This window comes from Pelmatolapia mariae, linkage group LG7 (genome assembly GCF_036321145.2).
Source record: "Pelmatolapia mariae isolate MD_Pm_ZW linkage group LG7, Pm_UMD_F_2, whole genome shotgun sequence".
Classification (NCBI taxonomy): domain Eukaryota; kingdom Metazoa; phylum Chordata; class Actinopteri; order Cichliformes; family Cichlidae; genus Pelmatolapia; species Pelmatolapia mariae.
The window spans coordinates 16,477,387-16,494,289 of record NC_086233.1 but is presented as its reverse complement, the minus strand read 5'-3'; the positions used below and the strand labels follow the sequence as shown (position 1 = coordinate 16,494,289).

Here is a 16,903-nt window from a genome sequence, read left to right as displayed (position 1 = left end):
AATCTTGACTCTTCAGCAGCCATCTTCAAAGGCCGTCCTTTGTGCTTAGCCTGAACTCTCTTAGGGGAGCTTCTGTTTTTTTTTAAGTAATCTTCAGAAATAGTTCTCCAGCTTCTTGAAAGACACCCAAAGCTCCTTGGATGTTGGCTGATGATCCCAGACTGCTGACCCCTGTTGTGGTCTGGACTTTGGGGAGGCCTATCCATGATTATGACCGTGTTTCCAGATGTGTTCTGCATGGTGAAATCAAAATCCCGATCTCTTCCATATATAGTGATCATTTTTAAGTATGGCTTGTCAAGTCAACCTTCCATACTGACCATGTCTGATGAGGCATCAGTGAAAAGTAGATGGATGACACAAAGGACCAGATGCATATCTTTGATCTTGTACTGGGACTGGATACTGCTCATGTGTTAAGAATGCCATTTCTTTTGTCCTCCACTTGTCCAGATTCCCTGATTCCTTTAGGGGCACACTACACTTCATACCAAGATATGCAAGGTTTTCATCCAAGATCTCTGGGAATCATAGTGTTGCTGGAAAAATACAATTTTCTGTCTGTTAAATTGTTATTTTTGGCATTTTCCATAGAGAAAACTAAACAAATGGAGGGGGAAAAGTGTTTGCAACAGGCTGCTAGTAAAGTACTTAAAAACAGTGTGCTACACTGTTTTGTCACTCAACCAAAATTAAAGTATGGTTCCTTAGAAGCAAAATATAATGATTCAAGACTTTTTCATATTACGGTCATCATAGATAATTCTGTAGTTATAACTGTATTTTAATATACACTTATGGTCACACTCACCCTCTCCATTTTCTTGACCATAAAGTAAAACTGAGGGCTTGACAGCCCTCGTTACTCGCCCAGCAAAAATATGCCTCTTACCCTCATTGTGTAAATTGTGGAACATACTAAAGTTCACTGTATACTTTACCTCTCTGTTACTATCTGCAGACAAAGAATGTCTGCAACTGCCCCGACCTTACAGTAACTAAACAATGTTACAAGTTTAACCTGCACAGTTCATGGTTTCTCACCAAATCTACAGATCAGCATCTTCTTGATGCATTCTCAATCATCCAGGTAAGTAAATCTCCAAAAGTTGATTCTGTTCATCTGGATTTAGCGTTTTCAGTGAGAGAAACGTTTCGTCACTCATCCAAGTGACTTCTTCAGTCTCAGCTGACTGCAGGTTTCCCCAATCTTATAAACAGTACATTTGCATAATGACTGAAACCAGCCCACTGAAGGAACAATGGGCTGGGAGGTCAGTTCCTTAATCATAATTATGCAAATTCTCATGACCATTGATCAACAACCACTGATCAAAGACCACTGATCAATGGCCACGAGTACCATTCACAGAGAGTTTGGGAATGGCTACAGAAGAGCAGTTGCAGTGTTTCAATTGTAGAACTGTACTTGACCAAGAACACAAAAACAGAATTTTTAGCTATTTATTGACAGTAGCAAAGGTTTATTCCAGATATGGTGTTTTTAGGGAGGCCACAGATTTAGGGGGTCAGTAACATGGAGGAAACAGAAGGACAACGTGAGCCTTTAACACCACATTTTTACAAACACTCTCTCACTCTGACCACACAGCACAACAAGCATTAAGGAAGTCTGGTGGCAAAGAGGAGGTGGAATGAGTACTAAAATACCTTTCACGGAAATACTGCTACTCGAGATTTAATACAGAGTACTATTCTAAAAAAAAGTTACTCAAAAAATAATTCACTTAAGAGTATGCAAGTACTTTCAGGTGTTGCACATGTTACAGAATGCTCACAAGCCAAAAAGAATTTGACGTGTTTTTCCATCTTCTCAGGTACTTTAACTGTTAAATTTTCCACCCCTTGAAAAAGGACATTACAACATCTTGTGCCCCACGTGGTCCTGTCAAGTTTCAACACTCTAGAGTCCCATCCCCTCTAGTTGGCCTCATCTTTGGATGCTTCATCGAAATTCTCCACCAGATCTGAAACAAAAGATTAGACATTAAATTGATTGATTGGGGAAGAAAGTGAATGCGTATCCCATCTGCACAAGTGATTCAAAGGTGCTGGAGAACAATTCAGGAAGTGTGTGTTTATGTGAAACAGGATACTTGGTGTAATGCAATTCTTTGCTCATCTCTCCCACTCCTACACACAGACGGCAATGTGCTCGACATATGAGGCCCTTATAACTACTGAAAGCAGCTGTAAAAATGACAGCAAAGGGCATCAAAAAGTTGGCTCCAATTACCCCGTGAAATGTGAGAAACCCACCTATCCAACTCAAAGCTCAGAGGGTCGGGGGTTCAAATGGAAACAATTCAAAAGGTCTGAGCAAACATGTTCCTTCAGTGAGAGAACAAAAAGAAATCCTTAACTCCAATAACAATGTGATGGCAATGGATGTTAACCCCTGAGCCATCGGGCTTCAACTGCTGAGTACATATGTAATCGTTTGTTACGTTAGTGAGAGCTCGAGCTGGAGGGAGAGAAGCCCTGGGACAAAAAAAAAAAAAAAAAAAAAAAAAAAAAAAAAGAGCTGAGATTATTGTAATGGCAACCTCATGTGCTCGGTCCATTTTCTTCACAAAGAAAAGCAAACTGAATCTTACAATCCTATAAACAAAGAACATGAGATTCAAACAAAACCCAGCACTGCACCATTGTCAAAAGTAACTGATGAGTCCCCTTCATATGACCCCCTTTTTATGAGCCAGAAAGAAAAGCAAACCCACCATGGTTTTTTCTTTTTTCTAGCTAACAGAAAGAAAGAAGAAAAAAATCCTGCAGCAATAAATGACAAGTGTAAAGCAGGGTTTCCAAACAGAACCGCAAAAAAAATCTGTAATGTGAGGCAAACAGATTTTTCTCGAGAAATGTCGGGCTGGTCTTTGATTCTGAGTGGTGGAGCAAACTGCTCAGACACTTGGATTCAACATATGAAAATTGCTCACCTGGAACATCATCTTCTTCTTCTACTGCAGCAATTGGCGCTTTTCCATCTGCAGCTGTAAGAAGAGAACAGATCTGTGAGAAGCCTTAGAGTAGCCACAAACTAAACCAAAGCCTTTTTCAGACACAGCTGGCTTCATCAGTCCATCACACTGATGGCATTCTTCATGGCTCCACTGAGACTTTACCAGGACATGGACCAAACTAGCCACAGTGCTAGTTCAATATGGTACAAGCAAAGTATAACGCATGCGGCCGTGGGTTTTCTCTCTTGCAGATTACATTTTAAAAGTTACTTAAACAGAGCACTGCTGCCTCACAGCAAGAAGGTTCTAAATTTGAATCCACCATCTGGCTGGGGCTGTTCTATGTGGAGCTCTGTGTGTTCTCTCCAGGTACTCCGGCTTCCTCCCACGGTTCAAAGACATGAAATTATTGGGGTTAGATTACTGGATAAGTTTTATTTGCCCATAGGTGTGAATTTGAGTGAGAACAGTTGTCTGTCTCTGTTAGCCCTGTGATAAGAGTATCAACCCGCCTAGGGTCTTCCCTGCCTCTCGCCCTATAACAGCTGGGATGGGCTCCAGCCCCCCGCGCAACCCTGATAAGGATAAGCAGAAGAGAATGGATGGATGAATTTAATTAGATGCAGTGAATCAATCCCACAGCTGTAAAAGCTCATCAGTCTGAAGTAAAGTACACAATGTCACATGTAGTTACCCTGATCTATCCTGTCTTCAAGTTCTATGATATTACAAATAAATTAAATTACTGTTGTTGTGCAATATGTAAATATAAGGAAATCTCAATTGGCTAATGGATGGATTGTGTTGCCGTCTGCTGCAGCAGGTTTTTAAAAAAAATAAAAAATAAAAAATAATAATCATACAGGACTTCTAGGAACAGCTAGCAGCAACAAAAAAGCTTCGCCTGCTGTGGAAATTCTGTCAAAACACAGATTACAAACATTAACAGCTAGTCTTCTTATTCTGTTGTCACAAATGTGGTCTTTACTGCAGTCAGATTTTAGAACTATTGCATTTTCACTCTGCAACAGACCTGAAACTGCAGAACAAGCTGCTGGAGAGACGTGGACCTGTAATCTCAGATGTGCATTCAGACTTTAGTTTGCTAAGTATTGTTGTATTTATTTGATGGGAGGTATGTTTTATTTGGTATACTGGTGTCACCAGATGTAAGTGGTGGTGTTAAAAACAGCAAATTATTGTTCTGGGGTTAAAGTACAGCACCATCAGATCTAACCACACTGTATGATTGACAGCTTACAAGCAGTCAGACGTTGACGACTGACTCAGCGTCTGACTGCTAGTAAGGATTCTTCCTCCATTTTTCTGATTTACTGTTAGTTGGCTAACAGTTTCTATGCATTAGAAACCTTGACTCTTACAAAAAATGGCTGTGCAAGCAGACATGAAGCTGATACCATAAAATGTGTGTCAGATTAACAGAAACAAGTGGATATCTGAAAACTGCTAAAAGTCTGACTAAACATGCTCAGAGTCTAAAGTGTGGTCAACTACACGCTACATTATAACTTGAGGCTACCAACCTTGTTTGGGCAGAGCCTCGGCGAGTCTCCTGAGGCTCGTCAAGCTGTCTGCTCCCAGCTGGTTCAGGATGCCTGGCAGCATCTCAGTCAGCTGTTTGGTCTCAGCGTGGCCGGTGATGGTGAAGGTGTTGGCTGCGAGGGAGGCCTGCACTTTGGGATTGTTGAAATGGATGACTGTTCCTTGATTTGTAAACATGTTGACCTGGAACCGATCAAAACACATTTCCCATTCTTAGTGATAAAAATGACAATCTGTACTGGTGCATGTAAGAAAAATCACAATCAAAGGGATGACTCAAGAGTGATATATGCCCCACCTCCTCAATGCCGGAGATGTTGTTCACACCGAGTTTCTTTAAGGAGAACTGTAGCTTCTTGTCATCTGCGGTTGCTGTTCTGTGGACCACCTTCTTCTTTCTGCGAGCTGTTCCCTGAATGTGGGCATTCGCACAAACATGTTTCTTAGTCAACATAACCTGAGTGATGTTTTATGCCCAAATGAGGGAGGGTGTTTTTATTCTATTTATATACTGTGCGCAATGCTGCCTAAAATTACTGCTGCTATGCAACAAAACTATAGATCAAACTGTTGGTTGTCATAGAAACTAACTATAGAAAATTCAGCTGCTTGAGCTCAGGTTTCATGTCCCTAGATTCACATTTAAAGGGGAAAAACAAACAAACAAACAAACAAAAAAAACAAAAACAAAAACCCAGCAGCAGATTTACACTCAGAAAATGCTTTGGAAAAAAAAAATCTACCCATTTTCATGTGATGCTAGATCCGCTTTGCGTGCATTACCTTTCCACCGATGCGGACTTGCGCTTGTAACTTTGCAAGTTTTTCTTGATTCATTATTGCTTCTTTCATCTGAAAGACAGGAAAGTTGCATATTATTATGTCAGTATGTAAATGTAATTATCCGAAAACTAAGTAAGCAAAACAAGTTAATCCACCCCAAAGGAGGCACCAAAATAAAGTGCAACATGCAGATAAGAAAGCAGCACCCTGAGACAGCAGTGCAGTTAAAATGACACCTTTATACTCATCTACACCAGTAAAAAGATTAATAATGGTTTGCCCCATTATTAAGGCAGAGTGGGGAAAACGGAAAACAGAAGGGACCTGGCATGAGGTAAAGCGTTATCTGGCCGGACACCGACTTGAAACATTTCTGTCTTAGCATTTTACCAGATTTAATAAAAGCCAGCTGGCAAAATACAGTCACTTCCCAGTCTGCTGTTTAGAAATTAACTCTAGCTAGTGCAGTCACTGACTGGCTCACACAGACTGTATTTTTGGTCCTTCCATGTGTTGATCAGAGGCCATCTTACCTACATGACAAACGCTAACCAAGCACTTACAACAGGGATGTCGAACTCCAGGCCTCAAGGGCTGGTGTCCTGGAGGTTTTAGATGCGTCCATGATCCAAAACAGCTGATTTAAACGGCCAAATTACCTCCTCAACATGTCTTAAGGTTCTCCAGAGGCCTGGTAATGAACCAATTCAGGTGTGCTGACCCAGGGTGATATGTAAAACCTGCAGCGGTCCGCGAGGCCTGGAGTTTGACACCCCTGACTTACAAACTCCTGTGTATGTGACCACGTGAATTACAGGAGGTCAAACACACACAGTGGTGTTATTCTAAATAATCATGAGTCCTATAAAACAAAATATTTGGTTTGTATTTGTTCTTATTTTTCATTTAACAAGGCCACTCTGGGATTTCCAGCTATTTTCTCTGTTTTGTTTGTTTTTTGTACGCCTTTGTAAACTTAAATGTTTAATAAACCGAGCTGCGTACACACATCCATTTGTGTTTAAAAAGCACAAATTTGCGTATTAAGAAACTGTCATATTAAATACGTGTTCTGTTGATTACGTTCACACCTGCTGATGGCCTCTAACTAACCATGTGACCAATTAGCTCTAACCATGATTTCGGTTTTTTTTCCCCACTATACAATTTGGCTAATGACTCAAAGAAATACACTGTGTGCCGCGAAAATTCACAACAACTGTGCTGGGCAAGATATACCTGTGAGGAAATTAGATGAAAACAAACAAACAGACGAGAAACAAAAGTAAGGTGGGTGTGGCTGTGGTAATGAGCGGTAAAATAAGATATTCAAAACAGCAAGCAGACATTTTAAAAAGCCAGAAAGGAGCCGTCAGCGTCACAGCAAGCGCTGCTCACTTCACAGGTTAATTAGCAAACGCCTTTTCCTTGTAGTGTCAACTACCGAAGATAGACCAATATTAAGTTATTGTTGCTCAAATAAATTGAGGCGAAAGCACCACCGGTAACAGCATGTCTGGTTTAGCTGATGAACACTGAACCGAAACGAGGTGTGGTTTAGCTTTTGTGCCAGAACTTGCAGGCTAACTTCTGCTAGCTTCTAAGCTAACTGGGGAAATTATCGGCCTGTCAGTCACAGCCTCTCACAAGCCCGTCAGTACGGTTAGCTTCACACCGCGGCAGATTTCAGCCATCTAGTCAGAAAAGGCTTTCGTTTACCTCTTGCCGTCAGATCAGTGGAAAAAAAGAGGAGAGAAGAAGGTATTTAAAGCTCCTGACTGACCTGTAAACTAACAGCAAACACATGCGGGGAGCAAGATGGAAGCGAGAGAGAGGAGGGAGGAAGTGACGTAGTAGAAGAGCGAACTAGCGCGCGTTGGGTTTCCTGCCCTGAGTTTTGCTTTCCAGGCAACACTTTCGAGATTCTTGCACATTGCCAACCATGCCTGAAAGTTCTTGATTAGGGTAAATTTAGGGATTTGTTATTTAGGAGAGTTTAAGGCCTAAAGCCTCTTAGACAATACAGAATCATTTTGTAACTACACAGGCTATTTTATGCCATAGAAAAGTGGGATAATTTTGATATAATTTCAGGTTTGCAACAAACAACAAGTCTTCTGGAATAAGGTCCTTTAAACAGACGTGACCACAGTGGAGATGTTTAGACATAATGCACAGTACCGCATTTGGTGAAAACCTAACACAACATATCAGCACAAACACATTATACAAACTATCGAGCATGGTGGTGGAGGGGTGACTATTTGGGTTTTTTTCCAACTACAGGGCTTGGGCACCTTGCAGCAAAGCACACCAGCAAATCTACAGCAGAATGGCTGAGAAAGAAAAGAATTAAGGTGTTGCTATGCTTGAGCCGAAGTCCAAACCCTAACCCAGGGGTGTCGAACTCCAGGCCTCAAGGGCCGGTGTCCTGCAGGTTTTAGATCTCACCCTGTTTCAACACACCTGAATCAAATGATTAGTTCATTACCAGGCTTCTGGAGAACTTTAAGTCATGTTGAAGAGGTAATTTAGCCATTTAAATCAGCTGCGTTGGATCAAAGACACATCTAAAACCTGCAGGACACCGGCCCTCGAGGCCTGGAGTTCGACACCTGTGCCCTAACCCAATTGAAATGCTTATATGAGGAACCTTAAGAGAGCTGTGCATAAATGAATGCCTGCAAACTTCAATGAACTGAAGCAACGCTGTAATGGAGAGGGGGGCAAAATTCCTTCACAATGATTTGAGAGACTGATAAAGTCATTCAGAAAGCAATTACTTCACGTTATTGCTGCTAAAGGTGGTTCTACAAGCTACTGAATGATGGGGTGTGCTTAATTTTTCACAGAGTCCCATGAAAACTTTATTTCATTATCTGCATGTTTAAGAATGAATCTAATTTGAGACAGATTGAGAGCTCCTTCTATCAACACAGCTGTCAGTTTTGCTTGCCCTTTCTGCTTATATCTTATTTTTATACCTGCGGATTATATGGAATTATATTTGGTGATCATCACACCATACTGTTTATTTATTGTTGGAAACTTTGGTTAGCTTTTGTTATGGATTTCCTGATGTCTGTCTCTATGCTGGATTACTAATGAATGAAAGTTTATTATTTATTCTGTCATCTCTTAAGTAGTTGCTATGGTAGTTGAACAACTGTATGCGCTTTGATTGCCATGAAAATGAGATATCTCAAAGGGGTTTGTACTAATAGATACATTTTTAAACATGACCATAATGTGGCAACGCTTAAAACAAATGAATAGTCTGATTAGACTAACACTATCAGGTAACAAGCATGTCATCCCAACTCAGCTGTGTGAAATGCCTTTATCATCAAGTAATCGGGACTGATTGCTGATTTACAGAGATAGACAGATAATTACACTCTTAAATCTAAACCTACAGTCAGCTTAAATCACCAATTTATTTACCAAGCACTCCAAGGATGTCTTTTAATTGTGCGATGATACAGAAAGGCAGAAGCAGAATATGCAAACAGCACAAGGAAAGTCCCCAGCTAACCAGGCAGTTCAAACCCAGCACCTTCTTGCTAACCACTGCACCCCAACCCTGAACAATGTGAAATGGGATAGCCTGTAAAGTGAGCTGATTGCTTGCTGAAGTATGTCTTATAATTAGGTTATTTTCTGTTTTCAGGTCTTTGTAATGAACAGAAAAAGATGAGGGATTATATCCAAATCCTACTTAGAGCCACAAGATTATAATTGGTTTGGGATTAGCTACAACCTCGAAGGTGAAATTCCTCAAAGTGGCTGATGTTTATAAAAGAAACCAAGCCTCAATAGATCTATTCTTAACAATTTAAGTTTAGTTTAGTTTTTTAATGTTGCAAAAATTTTGGAAAAGTGGTGTATCCTATCCAGCTCATATTCACTTTAATGTATTATAATAGAATATGTGATATATCAGTCAGGCTTTAGAACACAGAAACTATTCAAACTATTTAGTCCTCAGGTTAACCACTGATGTCCTTTTAGCAGATGATAGGGAAAAGGGTGTAATTTTGATTCTTTAAGGCATAAATGTATATGATTCCACTGGGCAAATTAGACAAACTCACAACATCTCTTTTCATTGCTGTACAGATGACACCAGGTGAGTGAAAAGGGCTCGCTGATGTAAGCTGTTGGATGGCACAAATGTTTCTTAACTCAATTTATTTTAATGAAAACACTTAAGAGTTTACTGATCACTTTTAAAGCACATTTGAATGAGTCTCCAAGCTTCATAGCCAAAATGTTGACCCCCATATGAGCTCTTTCACAGTCCAACTGTGAAGCGTAAATCTAAGTCCTGTTTTTGCCAACATGAACCCTTAGCTCTGCCCAATAAGACAAGGCTCACAGAATCAGTGACTTTATTAAAATCCCTTCCAAAAACACATTCCTAACGACTTTCTTATATGTTTTTCATGTGGTGTTGTCTCTTTCAGTCTTCTCGATGTCTGTCATCCTTTACTTGTCTTGCTTGTCATTTCTGTTATTGCTTCATGTGCATGGTATTCATTCATATTCACAAATGTCTGCATCGCATTCTATTAATGGTGCTTAGATTGTGTGCCAAAGCTAGTTACTCCTGCTTTCAAAAAAGAACAGTAAGTCAAAGAAAGTCAAGTCAATTGCGAGGAAATATTTATTTGTTGTTTCTGTTATTGTTTCATGCTTATGGTATTCATTAATATTCGCTATTTGTTCTTTGTATTTTGTTCTAGTTTCAGCTCAGTTTTATGTCTTTTTTGTTTGGTCTTAATTTGGGGGTTTCTCTTTGAATATATTTATGCTTTCTGTTATTACAAATAGCAAACACTAAAACCAATCAGTTAAAGTTACATACAGTGTGCCACAGGGGAATGTGTCCATATTCATTTAAACATATTCTGCGAAAACAAAGAATGAACAAATTACATTATACACCTGTTTTAAGCCAATTATCGTTATTATTATAATCATACTTCGCACCTTGTTTTGTATATTTGTATATCTACTACACCGATCACTGTGTAGTGATCATATACCACTGACGTTTATCATGTATTCTTCAAATGAGTCTACATCTGGTCATTTGTCCTCGTGTAACCATTTAAAGTAAAAAGCGTGATTTTGTAACAGGGGTCGCGCTGAAGTGGTCCCAGGACCGGAGAGGGACAGAAAGAGCGAGAAAAAACAAACAAACTTGGGAAATTATGCGAACTTCCCGAGACTGAAGAAATCACTTGGATGAGTGATTGAAGGTTTCTCCCACTGACAACTACGTCCAGATGAACAGAATCAACTTTTTGGGATTTCCTTACCTGGATGATTGGGCATGCATCAAGACATATACGCACTGTAACGCTTCCAAAGCCTCAGATGTTGAGATCGATATTTTCCCACTAAGTCTTACAAATGAAGGCACTTAGTCGACTAATTTTCACTAAGTCGACACATTTGGTTTGATGACTGATCAGGAGGGAAAGTCGAACGATTTTGTGTCAGGACTGCACGGAAAGTGTGCGCAAAACCAAAAACATCAGCATAAAATGTCCGCAGTTAAGCTTAAAATATGACAAACGGACTCGACAAAGTATTCTATCAGGTGTCCTCTCAGGGCAAAAACTCTCTCTTGAATTCAATTTATTGAGTGTTTTTATTTTTTATTTTTAGCTTATTAATTATTTGTCTATGACGGCTCTTATAGACATACATTCCAGGCAACACATCATTGCCCTTTTCTGCATGTGATACACATTAATCACATGCTCCACTCAGACGGAGCGTTTTGGTGACATGAGGAGTTTTAATCAGAGCAAGATCGAGGCAGGCAGGGTTGCCTTGAAACAGCTACTGAAAGTGCTTTCTTGGTTGAATTTAAAGACACTTTAGAGGTGCTTTACCACCCATGCATTTTATAATAATAATAATAATAATAATTATTATTATTATTATTATTATTATTATTATTATTATTATTATTGTTATTTTTATTTATTTATTTAATTTATTTTTTTATGATAGTGGATGGTTGGATACGACCATTAATGAATCCACTCTTCCGTCTTGACTCTGGAGGGTCACTTACATTCCGAGTACATTACAGAAAAAAGAGGACTCATTAACTCATCACACAAATTAACAACTCGTAGCGTCAAAGGAGTCCAGGAACTTTGCTAATACAACGTCACATCTGATGTCAAGTTTCAGGATTTCCAAATGTCGGTGACTCGTGAGTCGTCATCTTCTGCGCATATGGTTTCAAAACTGGGGGATAAGCTATGAAAGACTAAAATGCAAAGAGTAAAATGTAATTATTTAATGAACACAAATTCCTCTTCAGTTCATTGAAACTGATTGTGTTTGCTTGTTTGTTTTGAATTCTCTTATACGAAAGATTGGATGTTTCGAGTGTTACCTTATCATTCTTGATGAGAACAGAAATATGATTGTTACAGACTGATAATTGGTTATTAATGTAGGTAAACTGGGCATACATTTAAAACCTATAATCGTTTTAGGAGCACCAGTCTTAGCTGTTGCAGTAATTCCTCTCATAGGCCTATTTTGCACCGATAAATAGCACAGATGAATTTATTTGAAATCTCTCATTTTAAAAAGTTCATTTAATCAAAGCGAACTTTATCTGTTGGTACAATAATAGTACACATCATTTCAAAGAGGAAAGTGGCAAAAGTGGTAAGCAGGACCAAGATCACTGGCGCAAGCAGAGATATCAGAAATACAGTTTGATCCATCCATGACAGTAAATCATTATAAATAATGAATAATCTAAACGGGCTGGTTGGAACCTAAAGCTTTATGCGAGGATGCTAAACTGTTCAAAAATGTTGTTTCCCATATTTAAAAAATGCCACATGCCATATTTCTGGCTGTCTGTACAGTTAAAGGAGCTTGAATCCTTGGAGGAGGTAGACCGGTAGTGTTTTGTTAATAGTGAAACAAGTTCACCACTAGATGGCGTTAGACAAATGGGAACGCCTAAAAGGTTCGAGAGGTCCTACACAGAACCTAAGCATCTGTCAGACTTAATGAAGCACACGTTTATACCCCAAGTGGAAATTTCATTTAAAAGTCAGCTGCCTTTATTAAAACCTGAGTGATGACTTTCTTTTTTAATTTAGAAAAATATTTAAAAATCAAATTAAATTAACTAAATAATTTAAAAGGCTGTTTTGTTAAATGTGCGTGCTTTGTTTTTAGTTATTTGTCACGTCTGCTGTTGTTTCCTATAAAAATGGGTAAGTGTGGCAGGGTGACAACTTGTAAATTGTCACATATGGAGGTAAAGTCGGGCGGCGCGTAAAACACAGTCCTTCGATATTCATATTTTAATAAGCCAGACATATTCATCTTGACTTGGTTTACTGCAGCTCCACCGAAGTAAGAAACAAATAATATAAACTAAACTATATGCTGGTAGAGTCAAATTGTATCTGCAAGGAGAACAATTAGGTTAGAAGTATAATATATATTACCGTGGGTTTTAATTGGCTTACACAAATTCTGCAGCTTCTGAAAATTTTAACTTTATTGACATCATTTTTATCACGTGTTTATACTGTTTCCTAAAACGCAGGCCGATTGATAATTTTAATCTAATAAACACAAATAAATACATTAAAATAAATTGTGATTAAAAAAAAAACACCTAATTGCCGTAATTCAGTGAAAATGTTGAAAATGCCAAATAATGTCCAAACACAGGCACAGATACACGTACACACACAGTGCAAAGTGCTCCAGACGCACGGCACGGCCTTCTTTCTGTGCCTTGCATGCGTGACCCGTGACTGATTCGAGTTAACAGCTGACTCTTTTCCATTACAAATGGCTCGCGGATAATCTAGATAACTACCGGATCACGCAAACCGAGCTGCCTGAGTATGGTGCAGCAGACTCTGACAAAGGCTGTTTGATAAGAAATGTAAATATCGTGGGTGGGGGGGGTTGATTTTATATATACGTCGCTGCGTAGTTTGTTTGGAAATTAAAAATCCAGATGTTGCCCCCATTAATTTATGACATTCGGTAACTTAACAAAGTTCAACAAAGAAAAAAAATGCTTGTCAAAATATCCTCTCGGATCCTACAACGACCACACCGCCAATTAGACTTTTCTAACGATTTTTTAAAAAATCTTCCAAAATCTATTTTTGTTGAAAACATTGCATGGAATAAAAGCTTTAGATTAGTTATGTGTGGAGTGTAGGCCACCGTGAATGGCCACTAAAAAGGATGCAGGCCACACCAAACTTTTTTTTTCCATAAAAACACTCATAGTTCATTTTCTGTCCCTTTTTTGTGATTGAATTTGTTCCTCTCTTTTCATTCGCCGTGGTGACGTTTCCTCGCCATGTGATCAGAGCAGTAGTATAAATACCGCGAGAAGATCCGCCCCTTGTTTGATTCAGGTTTGGCCCTTTTGCAGGTTTCACAGCACAGTTTCTCAGCCTGCCATCGACGGGGGTCGCTCCTCATAGTTGGTGATTTTTTTTTGAAAAAGGAAACAGCCTGTAAACATATGGAAATAGCGACAAAACGGAGGGACAATTCTCACCGGTGGCGAAGCGTGCTCCTCTCCTCTCCCCCTCCTCATATGAGTTGCTGAAGAGGGAGGAAAGGGACAGCTTGTGCATCTCACGGTCTTCCTCATCTGGCGTCGGAGGGGCACGGCCGTGCGTGAGCCATGACTCTGAGCTCAGAGATGTCGGATGCCTCCATCCTTTCGGAAGAGACCGACATAGACGTGGTCGGAGAAGGCGAGGATGGAGACAGCCAGACGCGCTCCTACGTGGATGAAGTAGCGCAGATGCACGACGGTATCCTCCTGGCCGGCTCTCCACCTCCGTGCCTGGACAGCTCCACCTCTTCAAGGGATACCTACAAGCCGGCGGGCAAGAACACCCTGGTGAAGCCACCTTACTCCTACATCGCCTTAATCACCATGGCCATTCTTCAGAGTCCCAAAAAGAGGCTCACTCTCAGCGAGATCTGCGACTTCATCAGCAACCGCTTCCCGTACTACAGGGAGAAGTTCCCTGCCTGGCAGAACTCCATCAGGCACAACCTATCCCTCAATGACTGCTTCGTTAAGATACCGAGGGAGCCCGGGAACCCAGGGAAAGGCAACTACTGGACTTTGGACCCTGAGTCGGCTGATATGTTTGACAACGGAAGCTTTCTGAGGCGAAGGAAACGCTTCAAGCGGCAGCAGACGCAAGACCTGCTGCGCGAGCACAACACTTTTCTGCCCGCGGCCGCTGCCTATGGCTACGGACCGTACGGCTGCGGGGGATACGGCATCCAGCTCCAGTCCTACCACGCACACTCTGCGCTTTTTGCTTTCCAGCAGCAGCAGCAGCAGCATCCGAGGCATTCACACTCACACTCGGGGACCATTATCCCTGCACCGTCCCTGATGCCCACCAGCACTACCACGGACTTAACCAGAAGTAGATTTTATCCCCAGCTCAGCTCCAGTCTGGGCTCAGCCGGTGTGCAGGCAGCATCCCCGGTGCAGAAGTCGAGCTCCCCGGTGCAGCGGTCCCCCTTCTCCATAGAGAGCATCATCGGAGGGTCTCTTAGCCCCTCCAGGACTTCTCCTGTCGTTGTCCCAGTCTTACCGTCCTCTCTGGGGCCTGCAGTGGCCAGCCAGCCTCAGACCATACATCCTGGAGCTGTTTTACATCCGGTTGAAAACTTTCCGAGCAGAGTTGTCAGCGGCACTAGCGCCTGTTAAATGTCTTAACTCCAAACTTTTCAAGACACTTAAAAAAAGAGACAGCAACCTAAACAAAAACGCCCCTCTTTGAAGGTAGGATTATTTTTGTATGTTTGTTTTGTTAGCACGCAGCTGAATGATGGACATGCAGAACACTATTTGTGCCTATATATTCATGCTGTTCATGAAGATATATTTATGTTCATTATTTGTGTTTGTTTATTTCGGTGTGAATCAGACTTTCGACCACGAATTTAACTTTCCAGCCTTTTTTTTTAATTCCCTACCATGAAGTGATTCGTTTTCAGTCACTGTATAAAGGCGTCTCAGGATAACGGACAGGTTACAAACGATCACGTGTCTGAAACAGGCTTATAATGTATTTGTGTCAAACACATCAATGTTTTCTATCAGCCAATCAAAGCGACCTTTTTGAAGGTTTTGATTTGATGTTTGTATTAAAGAGAAACGCAGAGCAAAGTCATACATTTATAATAATATGCAGTGTTTATTTCAGTAATTAAACCTTGTACATTTTTGGCAAGTATTGTGTAATTCAAGTGTGATATTTTTACACAGTTTATTGTTTGTTTTTTTTCAACAAGAATAAATTTCGTTTTGCAAAAAAAGAAGAAAAAAAGCAATTTGTTTGGAAATAAATTTATGAATTGATGTTGAGCTTCCTTGGCGGTTACTGCTACCATAGTGTGTTGAAACAGACGTGTTGCTGATGTTGTTGTGTCTTTACACTGCGGATGTGTTAACTATAACTGTATGATCCAAATATAGTAACCACTGAATGGCTTTAAGAAACAGACAAAACTCTTTATAACACACACAAACACACACACACACATGTGCGTGCCAGTCAGATAATATTTACAAATGCATTAAATCTGACTGCACTCTAAAGTCATTGTTGTGCCCTTTTGAACATGCGCACACAGGGCCTGCGTGTCCATCTGACCTCTTTCACACTCATCCTCGTAATTACAGTGAGCGGACAGGAGTGTGTCGGAGGGGTGAGACAGGGGCTGTATTTCTGCCTGCTTCAGCACAGCGATTATCCCGGTGCTGGTGTCGACAGGCGGCCTGGGCTCTTGAGCAAACACTACTCATCCAGAATTTCATTATCTGCTCGTATTAGACCCGAGAGAAAAATGAAATGTTGCTCCTGAAGTCAACAGCGCTCACGATGTTTCGGAGGTTAGAATCACCTTTAATCCACTCACCGTTTTCAGTGTTTGACAGCCTTAATGCAGCTTTATTTGCCTCACACGCAAGAACCCACTAACACATGGATCCAAGCAGACTGTGTTGTTTTTAAATACACGGGCATTTAATTTGACACTTGAAAGAAAAGAAGAAAAAGCCTTCCCAAGCACCTGCGCTGTCGTGATGCTGTGTCTGTCAGAGCTGTGCTTTTTAAAAATTTCATAAGCTTTCATAATGTTGCCTGTACTGTACAGCCCTGCTGCTTCCGTGACTGTAAGTGCGTTTGCCTCCCTTTATTCAAAGCAACGTGTGTGTGTGTGTGTGTGTAGTAGAATGGCTAAATTGGTGCAGCGCTTAGAGCCAGTTCACTAGGCCACGAGAGGACAGCTATTGCGTGATGATGTAACACGCAATGAGAGAAAAAGGTACACGCACGCGCTTACACTCTGGAGAGAGAGTGACTATAGCAGGGAAGGAGGTCATTTGTACTGTGTGGGCTTGTTTACAAATACAGGAGGTTAAACAGGGAAAATGAAGAGATGAACGTGATGTAGCACATTATAATAACGCATGTACTCGAGATTGTGTCTGCTGAGCAGTGGCTTGTAAT

The 16,903-nt window shown here is 40.6% G+C and overlaps 2 protein-coding genes across 3 annotated transcripts; one reads left to right on the top strand and one right to left on the bottom strand.

Annotated features, from left to right (window-relative positions):
- Positions 1 to 1,450: 1,450 nt before the first annotated feature.
- btf3 (basic transcription factor 3) lies at positions 1,451 to 7,169 on the bottom strand. 2 transcript variants are annotated; one of them, XM_063478140.1, is made up of 6 exons: positions 7,114 to 7,169; positions 5,331 to 5,399; positions 4,846 to 4,959; positions 4,529 to 4,730; positions 2,961 to 3,014; positions 1,451 to 1,988 (listed from the first exon to the last, which is right to left on the bottom strand). In XM_063478140.1, exons 2-6 carry the CDS (start codon positions 5,397 to 5,399, stop codon positions 1,942 to 1,944), a joined length of 486 nt encoding a protein of 161 aa, XP_063334210.1. In that variant the 5' UTR covers positions 7,114 to 7,169; the 3' UTR covers positions 1,451 to 1,941. The 2 variants fall into 2 exon arrangements, with proteins under 2 accessions (XP_063334210.1, XP_063334211.1); XM_063478141.1 differs by having other exon boundaries at positions 7,050 to 7,159.
- Positions 7,170 to 13,781: 6,612 nt separating this feature from the next.
- foxd1 (forkhead box D1) lies at positions 13,782 to 15,637 on the top strand. The gene has a single exon (XM_063480587.1). It carries the CDS (start codon positions 14,044 to 14,046, stop codon positions 15,094 to 15,096), a length of 1,053 nt encoding a protein of 350 aa, XP_063336657.1. The 5' UTR covers positions 13,782 to 14,043; the 3' UTR covers positions 15,097 to 15,637.
- Positions 15,638 to 16,903: the final 1,266 nt, after the last annotated feature.

Coding starts and splice junctions, on each gene's coding strand:
- foxd1 (XM_063480587.1), top strand. CDS start 14,044: ATGACTCTGAGCTCAGAGATGTCGGATGCCTCCATCCTTTCGGAAGAG.
- btf3 (XM_063478140.1), bottom strand. CDS start 5,399: ATGAAAGAAGCAATAATGAATCAAGAAAAACTTGCAAAGTTACAAGCG. Junction 4,960..5,330: donor AAGTCCGCATCGGTGGAAAG/GTAATGCACGCA, acceptor GCCCACATTCAG/GGAACAGCTCGCAGAAAGAA. Junction 4,731..4,845: donor ACATCTCCGGCATTGAGGAG/GTGGGGCATATA, acceptor GATCGGTTCCAG/GTCAACATGTTTACAAATCA.